The sequence below is a fragment of the Metopolophium dirhodum genome, chromosome 7, assembly GCF_019925205.1.
Source record: "Metopolophium dirhodum isolate CAU chromosome 7, ASM1992520v1, whole genome shotgun sequence".
Lineage (NCBI taxonomy): Eukaryota > Metazoa > Arthropoda > Insecta > Hemiptera > Aphididae > Metopolophium > Metopolophium dirhodum.
The window spans coordinates 17,144,929-17,166,482 of record NC_083566.1 but is presented as its reverse complement, the minus strand read 5'-3'; the positions used below and the strand labels follow the sequence as shown (position 1 = coordinate 17,166,482).

At 28.3% G+C, this 21,554-nt stretch overlaps 1 protein-coding gene across 1 annotated transcript; it reads left to right on the top strand.

The window, feature by feature from the left end:
* The first annotated feature begins 14,527 nt into the window (after window positions 1-14,527).
* LOC132948678 (DNA-directed RNA polymerase II subunit Rpb4-like) lies at window positions 14,528-15,773 on the top strand. Its single transcript, XM_061019260.1, has 2 exons — window positions 14,528-14,790; window positions 14,862-15,773. Exons 1-2 carry the CDS (start codon window positions 14,695-14,697, stop codon window positions 15,180-15,182), a joined length of 417 nt encoding a protein of 138 aa, XP_060875243.1. The 5' UTR covers window positions 14,528-14,694; the 3' UTR covers window positions 15,183-15,773.
* The last annotated feature ends 5,781 nt before the right edge of the window (window positions 15,774-21,554 follow it).

The window sequence follows — 21,554 nt, the reverse complement described above, 5'->3', positions numbered from 1 at the left end:
ATTGTTTCAAAGGCAGATAAAAAAAAATTAAAAATCCAGTCGCAATTTTTTTTTATAAGCATTTAAAGTATAAATATTGACAAAATACGTAAAAATGACGAAAATTTGCAAATTGTTTTGAGTTAGAAATTCATAAAAAATGTTCTTTTTAAATCTAAGATTTGAAAATGTAATACAAGATTCCTCATAAGTTTGTATACCTTATCAAAAAAAAAAAAATGTCCGCAAGCAAATCAAATTAAATTTTTATGAGCGTTTGAAAATCATATTTTTACAACATCTGATATTCACTCGATTTCACATGTAACGATTTTGTTATTTTCTTGTAATTCAAAAACGAATAACTGTAAATACATGAACATTTTACTGAATGTTTATATTTTTATTTTCTATGCACAATAAAATGTTGAAATTATTTTGACTCTTTTTGAGCTGTTTACGGACAGTTTTCAGTTTTAAATTTTTTTATTTTTTTTTTTCTATAAATATCAATAATATTTTATTTATTGGGTAAAAAAAGCGTGAAAATTTAATGCAAGTCTCCTGATATATTGTTACAATAGCAGTTGAAAAATATTAAAAATACATAGGCACAATTTTTTTTTATAATCATTAAAAGTTCGAATTTCCACAAAATTTATCAAATTTAAAATGTAATAATTATTTTGTAGTTAATAATTTGTTAAATGTTCAACTTTTATAGCTCAGAATCGTTTTTCTTATACCATGATATTATATCATTGAATTCAAATTTAACACCATAAATTACAGTGACCGACTTGTAACCTACTGTACAGCGGAGCGACATCCACTTACCCACCTTTTTTTGTTATTAATATTATCGATAAGAACCATAAATAACTGTCGCTGAATGTCTGTACATAATAAACATGGTAGGTACTATAGCCGCTAGATATAAGAACTATAGCGAGTCCCGGCTGTGATGTTGCGGATTAATCCTACTGAATAATGATTAATGCACTTGGAAGAAAATCCACAAAATATTATTACAAAATACTAAATTAGTACAATAAAATTTAAAACATTTTTATAAAAATATAGCATTATTAATATATAAAAATAATTATTTTTCAATTTGTGAAGTGTATGCTGTGCACACAGCATACGCATACGCTACGCCACTGATATACGTATATTTCATACAATACTTCAACATTTTAACATTTATAACATTTAAAACTACTGATGGAAAAATTAATTTATTACTATAAAACGAAAAAATGTATAATCTAGGCATAGGAATGCCGTATAGAGTTCCACGGCTCTACAGATTATTATTATATTATATTATATTATACAACTATAATTAAACAATATAATATAGGAACCGACCTTATAACGGCGTACAGTGATAGGAATAATAATGAATTTAATTTAAAACTAACTAACATAGAAACAAGAGAAACCTTATATTCAGGGTACATAGGAAAACTTAATAAAAACGGCAGGATGTTAAACTTATTAGAAGCACATGGATTGGTGTGCAATACGAATTATCATATCACGCATTGTCAGGATCCAATTGCTGATGTAATTTTAACCAAATGCGTTTTTGACTAGGTATGTAGTCACGAAAATAAGGCCGATATATTTGTATAGACTAGGTAGAAAATATAGGAAAAAATAAAAATATATATAGAGATTTTTAGGATAATTTCACGGTGAAGGTAATTACGTAGACTTAACACAGTTATATTATTTTAGATTTATCGAAGAATTAAAAAAAATATTAAGCACCGAAGTACATATTTATAAACTTAAGGAAAATAAGATGGAATCGGTATGCTTTAACTGGCACATATTAAAAGCAAACAAAAGATTAAACGAACGTTATGATTTCAAAAAATTAAATAAGATAACCAGAAATATTGAACTCTTTATGAATGACCATTGTAACGGAGAATGTAAGGAATTACTTAAATTAATAGAGAAAACAAGAGATCTAAGCTATATACTCGAATATCCTAAGTAAATGAAATTATGTTGTCATATATGTGTAACAGTTTATTATATTATTCACATAACTTATCAATTGGTGGAAGATTTATTATAACTAATAAATATTGTATTAAAAAGGGGAAATATAAACTTATATTATATAATAAACTAACATTTTAACACTTCTAATATTATAATTTCAGGTAATCAAAATTTATATTATTATGTATTCAAATTTTATCTTATTGTAAAAAAAAAAAAGAGAACACAATGTAATTAAATAATATTGTAAATTACATTATAAATGTAAAATGTCATAAAATATGTATAACAAATTGTAACCTATTATAACAAAATTGTAAATGTAAAACATATATATCTATCAATTACTGTAACTTGTTATAAGCAAGATTGTAATGAAAGGTAAATATTATAACAAATTGTAAATGTAAATGTATACCAAATTGTAAAATCAACTACTGTTGACTATTGAACTTAAATAGTATTGTTAAAGATTCTTAACCTTACAAGCTAATAATCTTTTTTTTGGCAGGGAGGTGTAAAGGAATAGCTTTACGTACTCAATTCATGTATTAGTATATAAGTATTATTCTACTCAGAGAGGCAGTTCTTCTTGAGTTGTTATGGTCTCCTAGACGTAACCTCATAGTTAGAAACTACATCCTATTTTGGCAAACTAATCAAGGGGAGCGGCCAACAACAAGTTACGAGCGGCGGTTGCGAGAATAACAACTTATTGAACCAGCTACATACACCGCCCCGTCCATGCGCAGGATCCATCAAAGGAACCGACATCATATATAGGAGGGCTGGGAACACAGTAAAGACAGACGTACCTGGACCAGCAACGCAGAAGCGACTTCACGCCACTAGCCATATACAGGACGACGATGACTACTACTACTATTACCACGACGATACTATTGTAGTAAGCAAGTTACTACTTAATAATAAAACAAATCCCACAGGTACATAATTATACTATACTATAATTTAGATACTGTAATTCGGCATATATCGGATAATAGAAACGGAAATAAGGGTTATTTCTGTTTAGTAAATAATATTACATTATTATTTCTTGTTTAAGAAACTCACTGAACAATATAATTGCTCTGTATACCACAATGTTCAAAATATAAAAATATGAAACAATAGAATGATTATTTTTATTACAACGCTGTACGTGACGATATTCAATATAAAAATATTAAAATGATTATCTCAAATTGAATACACAGAATTATACTGGAAGTCATAAAAGGCGTGGGCTGGAACGATGTTCACACAAACCACATCCGTGAGCCGAGATACAGTATCTATAGGCAAGGGGTACGGGGAACTTCATATAAAAGGGAGCCCGAATCGGCCTGTTTTCAGACGTGTACTACCACCCATTAGTGCAAGCACCTTCACGCCACTCTGTACAACATTATTTTGGACTTAGAAAATTATCGAACAATATAATAAAATTCACAATAAACAACATCTGTCTTTTATTTATTCTACAACCACGACTTCAATATCAAATAAAGTGTCTGCGACCTGCATCTATAATATCTTGGCAGCCATTTATCTATTATTAGTACTACGATAGTAGGTACCAAGCAGCCAAGCATATTACACTATACATTTTATATTTGTTCTAATAAAACATTGTATTATCTGATTTGGCTACCATTATTTCCAAATCATCTACATAGTGAATCCCTGAAGGGGCAGCACGTAACAATATTATGCCCCCTTTGTCCTCTCCCCTGGATCCACCACTGCTAACGATTACTGCAGTTAGTCTATACATAATATATAAATTTAACCTACATTATGTTGTACAAAAACAATTATTTATATTTAATGTTGTTTTATTTTACTAAGAAGTATTATCTAGTTACTTACCTAACTAAATTAATTAAATGAATTTGAGTAAATACCACGGGGTGTCGCCAATGGGCAACTTCCCCCTCCTGTAAATCAATCTCCATCACATTTACTTATTGTATAACTTGTAAATACAGATTGTGAATATTATGTTTTGTTCAATAAAAAAAAAAAAAAAAATGTATAAATATTAAGTAAAATAAAAAAATTTGAGTAAAAGCATTAGTTGAAAATCATTTTAAAATTGATGATTCAAGTAATATAAGTAACACAGACGACAGACCTGTAATATATTATAATGTTTCTATACTTAAATAAAACCACAACCACAGGTTTTTTTTTTATAGTGGCGACTGGTCGTATGGAATGTGGGGTGATATATACGCACTTCTTTTACACACTGCACGTGACACATGCAACGCATAAAATACAATATTCAACACATCTATTATCAGACGTTTTGTAAAAACAACACAATCGATTATCAGCGGCACCAGACAACACCGTTGTAACTCATATTATTTTATCCTATAAGACCCCTTCAATAATCCTAAGATCAAGACATTCGGTAAAAACAACACAATGAATGACACCTTGAATATCACCTTTGTCACATCACACAAAATAAAATGAAATCATAAACACATCAATACTTTAACATTACGTATTAATGGTAATCGGAATAAAAATCCCCGGAAAAAAAATCCCCAGACTACATTATCACTCACAACCAGAACCAATCTAACAAGGAAGCAACGGCACCAGTTTACCACTATAGGTTACAGGTGGGTCACTGTGTTATAAACTAGCAATTGGGTTAATTGCTTAGCTTATAATTTACAGGTAGCAAGACCGTTGGTAAAGGATTTCTTAGGTAGGTCGACAAAATAATTAGACTTTGTTGAAAAGTTAAGTTGTATATTTAAAATTCTTCTTCATAAAATACTCTAAGTCCAAATTGACAATTTGTTATGCTAACTCTCGTGAAGGTGCTCGTCTGTACTATGGTGAGACACGTCTAATCTACAGGCCGTTTAGGGTCTGGTTTTATAGGGCCTCATCCTCTCCTACCATCCCCCTGGTCAATCGATATATCCGTAGACCTCACAGGACGTTATTCAATTTATTATCTATACATTCCCACGCCTGGCTATTCCAAGAATCGTATCCCATTATCGTATTTTCAATATATGCTATACGCCATCCGTTAATATTTAGATACTGTGCATTATTTATATATATATGTTATAAGTAATAACCATATGACTTAATGACATTGATTTATATATTTAAATTACTATATGCTACACCATAAGGCGAAACGATCACAATAATATAGTATGCGTATTATTGGGTTCGTTACAACTGTATAATGAATTGTATTATATAAATAATATATCATTGTATAAGAAAAACGATTCTGAGCGGAGACGGTTTGTCAGTCTGGATATTTTATAATTTTATTATTTATAGGAAATTATAGTTTCTTTGGTGTTATAACTAGCATATTATGCAAATGTAAATATGTAATATAATGTTTCCTCATCCGTCGTTCGTAATTAAACCTAAAACTCTAAATACTTTACCTATTAACAATATTAGATTCTGAGTGGAGCGATGAATGTATTAATTTTAAAATGATGCGTTGTAATTTAATAAATATTATTAGTGGCCTGCAGTGGGTAGGTAGGTACTTTAAACTTTTAAAGTACTCAGAGCATATTTTAAGTAATTTTCACTGGGTGGCACTTCAATAAAATTGTCTACGAAAGGAACATAGAAGGGAAATCAAATCAACTCTTCTATCTTAACAATTTTAATGTAGGTTTATAGTTTATTTACTGAACTCTACTGAGGCATAATATATTAATATTATATCAATATAACCGATTTTTCAATAATAAAAAGGGTACGCGGCAGAATAAACGATATATACGAGTGATGAGTACACGAGTTCACGACCGCGATGGCCACGAGCGTTCTATGTTTTGTTAGGTATTGATATTATCGATAAAGTATATAAATAACTGTCACTGTACGTCTGTACGATGGTCGTATCTGTAAGCAATCGCCTACTATAATATAGTGAGGTATTACCGAATTTAACGCGGTGTTGTGGACAAATCATAAAAATCATTCGACAATCACAATCAACTATGAAGATAATCCATAAAATATTATACTATTATAAGATACTGAAATAGTCGTTGTGCATACACACTACACAGCATACACACACGCCACTGGTGTAGGTACATCCGTGATCCGTACACCCGAGTAGGCATCATACTATACGAGTGTAAGTATTTCCGTGCTATGAAATATGAATATTCCTGAATAATTGTATAAACGTAATATAAAATTTACCTGTACAGTTGTATATGGTCACGTGTCTTATTCATCAGGAGCACAGGACGCAAATAAGTAGAAAATCAGATAATATGTAGTAACATAGCACGTTATTCTCACCCAGCCTTCAATTTATGAAGACGATCACGACCGACAACTTCCGAAGAAATTGATAACATTGTTAAAATTACGTGTATTATTTACGTATTACATCTATATAATATTATATTCGTATTTTATATCAATATATATAAACAATTCCGGCAAAGCTATAATTAAGTGGATGTGAGTATGTGTTGTTCTACATTCAATAAAATATTATTGTTTATTACATAATATGGGATAAACTATACAAGAGTCGAGAGCTTAAAATAGTTTTATATGCTTTATAGACTCTATATACATAATAATTTACATTGGCATTGGTCGTTATGAGAATGTGCTGGTCAGTGGCAAGATCACCTACCACTGGGTAGCATTCAAATATCACTACAACGTGCTTTGTATGTTAAAATATGCTCTGATTAAGAGGATGTCAGCGCAGTATTTGTTTTCTCTCTCTGGCCCACGCGCAACATAGACAAAACGCATTTACGAAGAATCATTTTTTCTATGTTTTTAAGTAATCTTAGAGTAAAATTACCTATTACAAAAAAGATAGAGAATAATATTTTTAAGGGAATGACATATCGATTTGTCGAAATAATGTACCAAAACAATTTAAACATAATTTAAATTTACAACATTCTTTGTTTATTTTGAAAGTCGAATACAAAGTCAAATAACAATGAAATATAAAATCGATATGTCATTCCCTCAAAAATATTATTCTCTATCTTTTTGTAATAGGTGATTTTACTCCAAGATTACTTAAAAACATAGAAAAAATGATTCTGCGTTAATGCGTTTTATGCATGTTGCGCGTGGGTCAGAGAGAGAAAACAAATAGTGCGCTGACATCCTCTTACATCCTCTGACATCCTCTGACAAGTACTTATATTTTGTTTTATACGTGCAATGACATTTCAAATGCATTTTTTTTGGCAACAATTTAACCTATAAGTAGGTACTGTACTATTGTAATACCCGGCACGAGTCATTTGGTCGATGGTTTAGTGTTTGAAAAAAAATGATCGAAATGTCATGCGATCTAATTATTTTTTGGTCGGAATGTTTTGTGGTCGAATGGGTTCTTTGATAGAAGTAAAGATAATGATTAGATTTTCTTTATCTAGTATTTTTATTGATGTAGCCCGTATGTATATCATAGTAGGTACTAGGTAGTAGGTAGTACCATCTAGTATACTTATGCTAATATCTATAATAATACTTACCAATTATTAAAATATTTTATTACAATTTTTTTTTTACCTAATAATACTTATTACTTTTTTTAAATAATTAATTCAAAATATGTATATTTGACCAGTGGTCGAAAGTCTAGTGATCGAAATAGCAATACCTAATAGTAAAATTAATTACTTTAATTACATTAGTTTATTTATATTATAAAATCTACTTAGTGATATTATACGTTGACCGCTGACAGACCGTCTTCGCTCAGAATTGTCTTTCGTATACAAAGTATTTGTATTCGTATTTCAAACCATTGAATTCAAATTTAATAGATCCATTAGTCATTAGTAATGACTCATTACAGTGACTCCTCTAGACACCTAATGTACAGCAGATAGTTATCCACTTTTTTTCTTATAGACATTAGAATTTAGATTTGGACGAAAGTTAGATAATTAAACGTAATTCAAAAATATTATTCGTGGGGACTGAGCTGTTTTGCATATACAATGCCATTTTCCAAACTTTTATATTTATTTTAAACTATTGATTAATTACCAGGGCTCGTTAAGTCGTCAGTATATGCCCCAAAAAATGTTTAGATAAACATGCTTTCATGCACTAAAAATGCATTAAAAAGTTCACAAATATGCACTAAAAATACATGAATTAAAAAAAATCACCGCGACAATTAGTGCAAGTACCTTCACGCCACTCTGTACAACAATATTTTGGACTTAGAAAATTATCAACAATATAATAAAATTCACAATAAAACAACAACTGTCTTTTATTTATTATCAACCACGACTACAACATCAAACAAATTTGTCTGCGACCTGCAACTATAATATCTTGGCAGCCACTTATCTACTATCAGTACTACGATAGTAGGTACCAAGCTACCGAGTATATTACATAATTATATTATAATAAATGCTCGACCGGAGTTATACGATTTTTACGGGGGGTTGAGATCAAGTATTTGATGACTGAAATATAATTTATGCCGACTGTAAAAATGTCGACCCGTAATTTCTTAAAACAAACTATGTGAAGTTCCTTATTTTTGGTTTTTCTGTATAATAGGTTATAATATTTCTGTTAATTGTATTACCTTAGCACTACTTACCGCACATGAATTAAGGGCAGCACTTAACTCATGACCTATTAGTCACGTGTTGACCATAAGGCCTAAACTAAAATAAAATAATAGGTGGTTAAATCATAAAGTAATAAGATGGCTATATTAATAGCAGGGCAACTACAGTAAAATAATACATTTGGTCAATAATAACATGCTGATTTAAAAAAATATTTTCTGGTAAGTACGCCAAGTATCAAATGTCTACATAATATAATATTAATAAATAAATAAGTTTATTTCAAATTAAACAATAAAATAATATAGGATAAGGAAAACTTATTAGTTAGTTGTAATTATAAATATAATAAAAATAAACGAATAGGTACACTGATCACAAGTTAGATCGTCAATTATTCAAAATTAAATTGTAATTATAAAAATAGTAAAAATATATATGAACAAATAAATGATTTTTGGGAGTATTATAATTCACATTTAAACATTTTTACAATAATAATAACACGACGTTTGATAAAATTCCCGATACTGTTATAAAATATAATATTATAACCAGTAATCAATTATTGATCAATAAAAACGTTTTTAATATTTAAGAATTTTGGTGTTTTTATGTTGATGTTAATGGAATTAGATCGAACAACAATATTTTTATATCTGAAGGTAGCCGCTAGGTTAATTTGAATACAAGCGCAATTGGTATATTGACCATAAAATATAAAGAGCGCAATTGGTGTACTAACCGTAAAATATAAGAGGCGCAATTGGTAGACTGACCCTAAAACACAAATTTTGTTTTAGGCGCAATTGGTTCATGCCCTAATTTAAATATATAAATCAATGTCATTAAGTCATATGGTTATTACTTATAACATATATATATAAATAATGCACAGTATCTAAATATTAACGGATGGCGTATAGCATATATTGAAAATACAATAAGAGGATACGATTCTTGGAGTAACCAGGCGTGGGAATGTATAGATAATAAATTGAATAACGTCCTGTGAGGTCTACGGATATATCGATTGACCAGGGGGATGTTAGGAGAGGATGAGGCCCTATAAAACCAGACCCTAAACGGCCTGTAGATTAGACGTGTCTCACCATAGTACAGACGAGCACCTTCACGAGAGTTAGCATAACAAATTGTCAATTTGGACTTAGAGTATTTTATGAAGAAGAATTTTAAATATACAACTTAACTTTTCAACAAAGTCTAATTATTTTGTCGACCTACCTAAGAAATCCTTTACCAACGGTCTTGCTACCTGTAAATTATAAGCTAAGCAATTAACCCAATTGCTAGTTTATTGCTAAGTTAACAAGATTACTTTACATCGGTCGGAGCACTTTTTAAATTTTAGCAAATTATTAACGAGTATAAATATTTTACATTTTATAAATTTATAAATTTTAGAATCTGAGTGGAACGATGAATGTATTGATTTTACAATGATGTGTGTTTTTTTTTTATTTATTTATTTTTTTTATTTTTTTTTGTGTCTGTCATCACCTTTTAGACAGTAAAAGTGCTTGGATTTTCTTCAATAGTAACTTTTTTGATAGGAAAGTGAATCTAGTTGGTACTTTGGGGGGTCAAAAGTAAAAATTTCCCGGTAGTTTTCAACAGCGACGTGAAAAACAAAAGAAAAATTAGGGAAAAACGGAAATTTTTACGCAAAATCTGTTTTCGAGAAAATCGATTTTGGTTTTTAGTGTAACTTTAAAAGAAATGACCGTAGGGGCATGAAATTTTGACTGAATGTTTATAATTGCATTTCCTATACACCATAACATTTTCCAAATATTTTGACTTATTTTGAGCTGCTTACGGTCAATTACCATTTTTTTTAGTTTTTTTTTTTATAAATATCAATCACATTTTATCTGTTGAGTAAAAAAGCTTGAAAATGTAATAGAAGGCTCCTAGGTTATTGTTTCAAAGGCAGATGAAAAAAATTAAAAATCCTTAGTCACAGTTTTTTTTTTATCAGCATCTAAAGTTCAAATATTGACAAAATACATAAAAATGACGAAAATTTACAAATTATTTTGAGTTAGAAATTCATAAAAAATGTTCTTTTTAAATCTAAGATTTGAAAATATAATACAAGATTCCTCATAAGTTTGTCTACATTTATCAAAAAAAAATGTCCGCATGAAAGTCAATTTAAATTTTTATGAGCGTTTGAAATTCATATTTTTACAACATTTGATATTCACTCGATTTCTCATGTATCGGTTTTGTTATTTTATTGTCATTCAAAAACGAATAACTGTAGTAGATACATGAACATTTTACTGAATGTTTATATTTTCAATTTCTATACACCATACAATTTTGAAAATATTTTGACTCTTTTTGAGCTGCTTACGGACGTTGTCAGTTTTAAATTTTTTATTTTTTTTTTTCTATAAATATCAATAAAATTTTATTTGTTGGGTAAAAAAGCGTAAAAGTTTAATGGAAGGCTCATGGTATATTTTTACAATAGCAGTTGAAAAATATTAAAATACATATGCACAATTTTTTTTATAAGCATTTAAACCTTGAAGATCGAATTTTGACAATATGTATCAAATTTAAAATTTAATAATTACTTTGTAGTTAAAAATGTATAAAATGTTTAACTTTTATAGCTAAGGTTTGAAAATTTAAAACAACGCTCCACGTAAATAGGTTATATATAAATTACTTTAATCACAATAATATCATCAATTATACTTATAGTAATATCATAGGCCGACTAACCGTTTTCACTCAGAATCGTTTTTCTTATACCATGATATTATATTATTGAATTAAAATTTAACACCATCCATTACAGTGACCCTCTTGTAACCTACTGTACAGCAGAGCAACATCATCCACTTACCAACATTTTTAAAATATATTATTATATTTTTTACCTACATACAATGACATTTTCTAGTGAAATTTTTTGGCAAAAATTTAATTATACCTATGCTGTAATACTTATGCGAGTAATGCCTAATAGTAAAATAAATTACTTAAACCACTATAATATCATAGAATAATATGCTTACCAAGTAATATTACAGTTAATAGTTGATTTTTTATTAGTTTTTTTGAACTAAGGTCGATGGAAATGTATTTCTTGGCTTGTCACACTTATAGTCACAGTATCAGTTTAAAAATATCAAAAACAAATAGAATCAAGATTATTTTTAATAAGCATTTAAAGCTCAAATGTTGACAGAATGTATCAAATTAACAATTCTCAATAGTTTTCAAAAGCGCCGGGAAAAACAACATAAAAATTAATGAAAAACGAGAATTTGTACGTAAAATCGGTTTTTGGTGTAACTCTAAAACAAATGAATGTATATACGTGAAATTTTAATGAATGTTTATATTTTCATTTTCTATTCACCATAAAATTTTGAAAATATTTTGACACTTTTTGAGCTGTTTACGGACATTGTCAGTTTTTATTTTTGACTTACCAAAATAACGATTTAATTTATTGTATTGTAATTTAATTATATTATTCGTGGGTACTTGCCAGTGTTGAAAATAGATAACCAAAATATTATCTTGATGAAGATAATATATAAATGGAATTAATCTTTAGATAAATCAAATAGATAAGTATTTTTTGTATTTTTTTATACTTGATATAAGCTATACAGTAGCTTAGCGAGAAATCTCCCTAGGTGAGGCCGTGAGGGGAACCTCTAGATTATATAAACATATATATATATGTATATATATATTTATACTATATTGGTTTATATAACTAAATACTGGTTAGGTTACAAGAGTCAAGAACACAAGTGAATGATAGTGTTACTGGCCACGTTGACGCGTTATATTGGGTTTTGTTAATCTGATTCTAAAATATAAACTCTGAAGTAAATAGATTTGTATATGAATTATGTATACTGTGTAAATATTAGGGATGGGTCGATACTAGAACCGATACTAGATATCGTCCGATATCAGTGGTTTTAAAAAAAAAAACCGATACTTCAAACGATACCAAAAAAAAAAACCTATAGATCAGCATATTAATAATAAAATATTAATATTAAAGTATTAAAGACTGAAAAATAAGCAACAAACATGTGATAGCTATTAAAAAATAATTAAGAATTTATTACCATTAATAAATATTAAATAATAATCAATGTTTTCACTTTTCTAGGTAATATTTGTGTTATCGGGTATTGGTTTTATTATATCGGTTGATGGTATCGGTTTTATGGTGGTATCGGCTCATGTTTTTTTTGTCAAAAATGTTATTTTTATGTTTTCATATATTATCGGGTATCGGTTTTATATCGGCAGCATATATCGGAGTATCAGATATCGGTAAAAAGTGGTATCGGCCCATCCCTAGTAAATATTAGTAATCAAATATTAACATTGATATTGGCGCCTTTGTAACGTAATAAACAAAATATTGTATGTACCTACCTAGTACCTAGTATTAAATGCATATTATTAAGTACATAAATTAATTATTCTTCTGAAACAGTATACGCAGAAATACGCTATAATACAATTTGTTTAACAATAATACTATTATATTACATAAAACGTTGTGTTTTTCAGTTTTCTGCTGCCACTGCAGTCTCACAGATGATCAGAAGAAACCACGTTCCTACATTAATTATTAATTAATGTTAATGCAACAGCCACCAATAAATTATGGAATATTGATCACAGAATTGATTAAATCTATTCTGTGTATTAACTATCAATATTACCTAAATTTTATATTTTATGAGTTATTGACTAAAATTGAAATTTGTTCATACTATTTAAAAGTAAAATAACTTAGTAGGTAGTTTATAGCATACTATAGCATTATTACCTTGTATATTATATTCTTAATTTAGTTTTAATGTTGCTATTTCAACAGTAATGACCTAAATGCTTTCGAGAATACATAGTCATAGAGGTACCAGTTTTTCATTATGCTGACAGCTGACATCTACAAATATAAAATTCCTATCGACATGACAATTGACAACGTCATCATCGAGTACTACCTAATACCTATACATTTTGGTGTTGGGCGTTCTGCGTTCGCTTTACACACAATATTTTAGATGAAATATCATAAATTGCCTATATTATATTATAGATATAGTAAACTTTCGCCTAATTTGCGAACGTTACGTGAGAGAGAGAGTGTGTGTGTGTGTGTGTGTGTGTGTGTGTGTGTGCGTGTGTCGTGTAGTTGCGGGCAACGGCATTCACATTCACATTTATATTCATAATATCACGTTATACTACAGTTAATTAAATAAAACTTTGAATAAATAAATCCATATTATTTGTGAATTGCAAACCAAACGACCTTCTAATATTCGGCGAATAGAAATTAATTAGCACTATAAGCGACAGGACCGTGCGGCGTATCCGCAACAACTTTACGATGACCTCGCTCAAGACACCTGCAAATTCCACATACCGGCCGGCGACCATATCAAAGGAGCCGAAATCGTTTATAGGAGGGTAAAGAACACGGCACATTCAGATGTACCCATAGCCGACAAGAGTCTATTAATATATTGTTATAATAATACGCCATTTCATTTTACTATTCAAATTGACTACAAGCTTATTTCAATCATCATCTTTTGGATCCCTGACGGGGCCGCACGTAACAGACAACAGTCTGTGTGTATGTGTGTGTGTGTGTGTGTGTGTGTGTGTGTGTGTGTGAATTACATGACTATATGTGAAAAAGGAGTCTTTTGTACAAATGTTTATTATGAATTATTATGAAATACATTTTTATAGTAATTTAGTTAATTTAATTCTCTAAAATTTAAAATACTTATCATAATAATGATTAAAGGTTCAAGCAATATTCTGCTGATTAATTTCATTTTGGCTACACTGAGTTATTTCATATCATCGGATATCGTTATCAATTATGTCTCTACACGTTTAAAGTGTTTAGTGTTTACTGTTTATTGTTAACATTTTGAGATTTTGCGGCTCTATAACAATTAACAAATAATAATATAATAACTAAGTTCTTCGAATAATTTGTTGAATTTTATATAATACCATATTACCACATATTACCATATCCACTATCATGGCTCAACATATGAACGCTGCTGTAGATGAAGACGCAGCGCTATTGCAATTTCCCAAAGAATTTGAAAACGCTGAAACCTTGCTTATTTCCGAAGTAGGTATACCATTTTTACTTATAAATGATACATCTTACCATCAAGTGTAATAATCTGATTTCGATCCTAGGTAAATATGTTGTTGAAATTTCGCAAGAACCAAAATGAAAGTGCGGAGGAAGAACAAGAATTTTCTGAAGTCTTTAACAAAACTTTGACTTACACAGAACAGTGTTCCAAATTCAAAAACAAAGAAACCATTGTTGCCGTAAGGAACTTACTTGCCGGCAAAAAATTACACAAGTTTGAACTGGCGTCAATCGGTAACTTATGCCCACAACTCGCCGATGAAGCCAAATCACTTATACCCAGTTTGGAAGGTAGATTTGATGACGATGAATTACAACAAATTCTAGATGACATACAAGCTAAATTAAGTATTCAGTATTAATTAAATTTTACCAATCACTTCAAATAGATTGTATTAATGCATTTATGCCAAATCATTTCTTTAATTTTTGGATTTCATGTATGTTATTATTGTTAAAAAAATGCTGATGATTAAAAATATTTTTATATTTCCAATAGTCTAGACACAAGTCTAGATATTTGTTAGCATGATATTTACTACTATTTTTTATGTATAACTTAATATATTGTGGCTATAGTTAATACTATAACTCAGTTAAAAGTCTGAAATATTATTTTTAACTTTATTTTAATGTGTTATAACTTATAATAGTATACTACCTACCTATTTAGTTGAAAAGTAAAATTACTATTTAATGTGTTACATATCTAAAATTATGTAAATATTAAATTGTAATACATATAATGCAAGACCAACTATCATTTGATGATTGTTAAGATGAGCCATCCATTATACCTTTTATTTTATAACGTACACTTGTACTGTTAAAGCAATAGCATAAAAACATTTGGTGATTACTATTAACCTATTAAATAAATGGATAAATCCTTCTTATTTAATTGTATATGATATTTTTTAAAGTATTGATAAATAAAAGAATAAAAAGAAAAATATTTTTCTTTAATTACATAATTTCAACAGCAACTTTTTTACAGGCATTTTATTTTGTAATGTGGTATTTCTATACAGTGACGTTTAATATGCACAATGTAACAATTCATAATATATTTGATTTGGGATATTTTAAAAAAATTTCATGAATAAGAAAAACTTAAAAAAAAGTGAATAACTTGGTACCGCCTTCTCCGCTGTACAGTAAAATATGTCCATTGTACACAACCTTGTTATTTAATAGTTTTAAATTTAATGATAAATAATTATGAAAAATGATTCTGAGTCGAGATGGTTTGTCAGGATATATTACCGAGTACATTTTATTATATTATATTAATATCGCTACTGTAGTAATTTATTTTAATATTACTAATACAGTAGGGGGGTTTAATTAATTATTTTATTGTGGTATATATTTATATAATAAATTATATCATTGTTATTAATTTGAGTCAATACCAACCAACAATAGAATAGAGTAATTATCAGGGCTCGTAAGTTCATGTATTTCCATATCAATCTTGGTAAGTTTTATTTAATGCTAGATGACATAGACATCTATTTCAAGGTATTTTTATTTTACCTATTTAGAGGTTTTTTGCCTCTATATTTATGCGTCTTTATATTTTATTCATAATTTTGAAATCCCTATAATGGTATATTGACAATATTATATTATTATTTATTAATGAGCATTTTAGATTCTGAGCAGAGCAATGAATGTATTGATTTTACAATGATGTGTTTTTTTTTTTTGTGTATGTCATCATCTTTTAGGACAGTAAAAATGCTTGAATTTTCTTCAACAGTATCTTTTCTGATAGGAGAGTGAATCTAGTTGGTACTTTGGATGGGGGAAGGGAGGAGGGCAAAAGTAAAAATTCCCCAGTAGTTTTTAAAAGCGCCGAGAAAAATGAAAGAAAAACCGGAATTTTTACGCAAAATCTGTTTTCGAAAAATCGATTTTGGTTTTTGGTGCAACTCTTAGACAAATTACCGTAGGTACATGAAATGTTGACTTTATTTCGAGCGTTTTCCGGACATTTTCAGTTACAATTTTTTTTTAGTTTTTTTTTCTATAAATTTCAATAAAACTTTTTTTGTTGGGTAAAAAAGCTTGAAAATTTAATAGAAGGCTCCTAGGTTATTGTTTCAAAGGCAGATGAAAAAAATCAAAAATCTATAGTCACAATTTTTTTTATAAGTATTTAAAATTCAATTATTGACAAAATACAAGTGGGTCAATGTATAATGGATTGTATTAAACTTGAATTCAAATAATTGTATAAGAAAAACGATTCTGAGCGGAGACAGTTTGTCAGTCTGGATATTTTATATTGTTATTATTTATTATAGCCCATAGGCGTGTTTACGGGAGGGGCTGGGTGGGCACTGCCCCCCGGCAGACTGTGTCTCCAAAAAAAAAAAATGCCAGGATAAAATAAAAAGTCGTGCGGTGTGTACCCTGCAGTACCTATAGATTTTGATTAATTGTAATTTTTTTAGTTACGCATTTATTAACTAGTATATTATAATATTATGTTCATCATATTATAGTTTTATCAGTTGATATTATCCAATTACCGATTATAATTTCAAAAATGTTTTTAGATATTTTACGACTTGTTAAAATAATTTAAATTTTGTCAGATACTCAAAATATATATTACCTACTAATTAGTTAATAGTTTTACAAATTGTATGTTGTTTACCTTGTATAATGGATGGGATAAAAGTATTTTTATTGTTTTGACAATGGTTATACTTTTTGATCATAATTAAAAAATATTCTCTATCATTGTGAATTTTGTAACATAAAAAATGAATGTTTTTTAATTTTTAAAAAAAAAAATAGGTTTCACAATTTAAAAATTTGTTGTGCCCCCTTGGCCACTAAAGTCTGAACACGCCTATGTTATAGTCTGTAAGTTGAATTAATATTGAAATATTTTTTTTTATTTTATTCGTTTCTATAGTGATAAACAAAGCGTTAGAAATTAAATTCCTATTTTTAGGGGGTTTTTCGTATTTTTTGGTGGTTTTTCCTATTGCATTAATTAACTATTGAGAAAATCAAAAAATGATCTCCCTTAAGTACCATCTTGATCCAAATTGCTAAAAGATAAGGTACTATGTATTGAAATCGAAGCACTCCTTCTGGTAGAAATTATGTATACACATAAGATAAAAAAAAAAAAAATGAACACTATTGTATAAAATCTCCAGCATCATCGCTCCGCTCAGAATCTAATATAGTTATGTTATAACTTATAACTTTTGTAAAAATATTTCCTAAAGGTTTGAGGATTGTAAGGTTGAAAAATATCTCTCTGGAGTGGCTGTAGATACTGGCAATGTTCAAAACTACAAAATATTTAAATTCAAAAATGAACTCGGTACTTTTAAACCGTTTTCGGTACCAAACTCAAACCAAAAAAAAAATCACGATATTAATTGAAAATGTTGATAACTGAAGCTTCCAATTTGTTTTTTACAAAATCCTTCGTATCTTATGATAAAATTTGTTTTCCTTAATCATGTAATAGCACAACATTTAACATGTACGAGACACGATAGTCAATGGGGGGGGGGGGGGGTCCAGACCCCTTCGACCCTCCCGTAAATATGCCACTGGATGTCAGTGACACACTTGTAACCTACTGTACAGCAGAGCGACATCCACTTGCCCACATGTTTTATTTTTGCAGTTAACACTTAACGTGTTAATTAATCTGTTTTGAATATTTAATTTAAAACTATAATATATTTATATACTTACACATAATAGTTATTCCATGGTAGTTTGAATACTTGAAACTAAAATGTTTATAAATATATTAATATTAGGATGTTATTTGTAGTAGAACTATTCGCTGAAATGTGCATGGGCTATGGAATTATTCGCTATTATTTGTTGTTCTGCAAAAACAGTATTACTGAAATTGGACCACAGTACCACACTATGGTCTGTGGGTGGAATTGTGTAAATGTACTATTTTCGGAAATATAATTTTCAGAATACCATAAAACAATAACAGCATTTAACAAAAATTGTGACTCCTTAGTGGTTATGAGATATATCAAACGATATAATTTTGGAAAAAAAATAGTTTGGCGAAATGTTAACCAAACCTTTTTTCATTTTGGCGGAAACGATGATGCATGACCTAAATATGTTCTGTATAAATAATGTATTTATATAGTATACTAATAATTATTAGTTTATAATATTATATAATATATCGACAATATTATTAATTTGATAATAAATATACGGTTTTCAAAAAAACTTTATTTATTTATAAAAATCAATCAATTAATTACTAATTATTATGTACTTTTAAGTAATATGTGTAGAAAAATAGAAGAAAAATTAGGGATGCTTTGCCTATAATTATTCTAAATTTTTTTGGTTTTTTTTTTCTATAAATATCAATAAAAATGTATTTGTTGTGTAAAAAAGCGTGAAAATTTAATGCAAGGCTTCTGATATATTGTTACAATCGCAGTTGAAAAATATTAAAAATACATAGGCACAATTTTTTTTTTTTTAACATTTAAAGTTCGAATTTTGACAAAATTTATCAAATTTAAAATTTAATAACTATTTTGTAAAATTTATAAAATGTTCAACTTTTATAGCTAAGGATTGAAAATTTCAAACTAGGTTCCACGTAAATAGGTAAATATATAAACTACATTGTTTACAATAATATCATCAAATATACTTAGTAATATCATAGGCTGACTAACCATTTTCTCTCAGAATAATTTTCTTATACAATGATAATTGATATCATATCATTGAATTCAAATTTAACACCATCCATTACAGTGACCCACTTGGAACCTACTGTACAACAGATTGATATCCATTTACCCGCCTTTTTATAAATATATTTGTAAGAAATTGGATAATAATAGGTACGTATATGCTATATTTCTAATAATTATAATAGTCATATAATATATGGAAATGTCATATAAATTAATAAAAAAATATTATTTTTCTATGGTTGAAAAATATACTTGTTTGAGCGACCCTTTGATAGCTATATGGGTTAAAAAATAAGCTCTAAACACCATCGTTTTAAAGAAACTATTTATATAACTTTTATTGAAAATGGTCCAGTAGTTTTTTAGTCTTCTAACTTTGGGTAAACCAACATATATTAATTAAACTGTATAAACATTAAACACCTGACTTCATCCGTGAAAAAATAAAAATATATATTATATAGCGAGTTACACATCGTACATTTACGTTTCTTGAGTTTAGTGTATCTCAGTTTGAAATCCGCGTCGCTTTACCTCACTTTGTGAATTAATTCGACAGAGATTAACAATTCACCGGCAGTGGATTGGAATGATTGGCGATAATATAGCACTTGGTATAAAACTAACATAGTTCAAACAACTCTCTACATTTTTCTGATATATTCAAGACATTTTGAAATTTTCACAAAATCAGTCAAGTAGTTTTTGAGTATAATATCAGCTACAAACATACATTCAGCTAATCAACTCTTTTATTTTTGTTTTAAGATAATATTGTAATTGTTACCAAAGTAACCACTTAAAGAAAAAAATGCTAATTTCAATTAATTATTTCTACTACTATTACTGTTATAATTTATAATCTGTAAGATGTAATCGATAGCAACCATTTATAAACAAATGACAATTTACGATTTCCAACCTAAATCCTCGCGTGAGCACCTCTTTCCGGCAACTTTTCCAATTTATTTCCAAAAAAACTTTATTTGAACTGTTATGAACATTAAAAGGTGGATAAGTGGATGTCGCTCTGCTGTACAGTAGGTTACAAGTGGGTCACTGTAATGGATGGTGTTAAATTTGAATTCAATGGTATGATATCATTGTATAAGAAAAACGATTCTGAGCGAAAACGGTCAGTCAGCCTATGATATTACCAAGTATATTTGATGATATTATTGTGAATTAAGTAATTTATATATAACATATTTACGTGGAGCCTTGTTTTAAATTTTCAATCCTTAGCCATAAAAATTTAACATTTTATACATTTTTAACAAACAAAATAATTAATAAATTATAAATTTGATAAATGTTGTCAAAATTTGAACTTTAAATGCTTATAAAAAAAAATTGTGCCTATGTATTTTTAATATTTTTTAACTGCTATTAGAACGATATATCAGGAGCCTTATATTAAATATTCACGCTTTTTTACCCAACAAATAACATTTTATTGATATTTAGAAGATAGAAAAAAAAACTAAAAAAATTGAAAACTGACAATGTCCGTAAACCGCTCAAAAAGAGTCAAAATATTTTCAACATTTTATGGTGTATAGAAAATGCTAATATAAACATTCAGTGAAATTTTCAAGTATCTACAGTCATTCGTTTTTTAATTACAATAAAATAAGAAAATTGTTACATGAGAAATCGAGTAAATATCAGATGTTGTAAAAATATAAATTTCAGACGCTCATAAAAATTTAATTTAAGTTTCTTCTAGACATTTTTTTTTTGATAAAGGTAGACAAACTTATGAGTAATCTTATATTACATTTTCAAATCTTAGATTTAAAAAGAAAACTTTTTATGAATTCTCAACTCAAAATAATTTGCTATTTTTCGTGATTTTTCCGTATTTTGTCAAAATTTGAACTTTAAATGCCTATAAATAAAAACTGTGACTAAGGATTTTTAATTTTTTTCATCTGCCTTTGAAACAATAACCTAGGAGCCTTCTATTAAATTTTCAAGCTTTTTTACTCAACGGGTAAA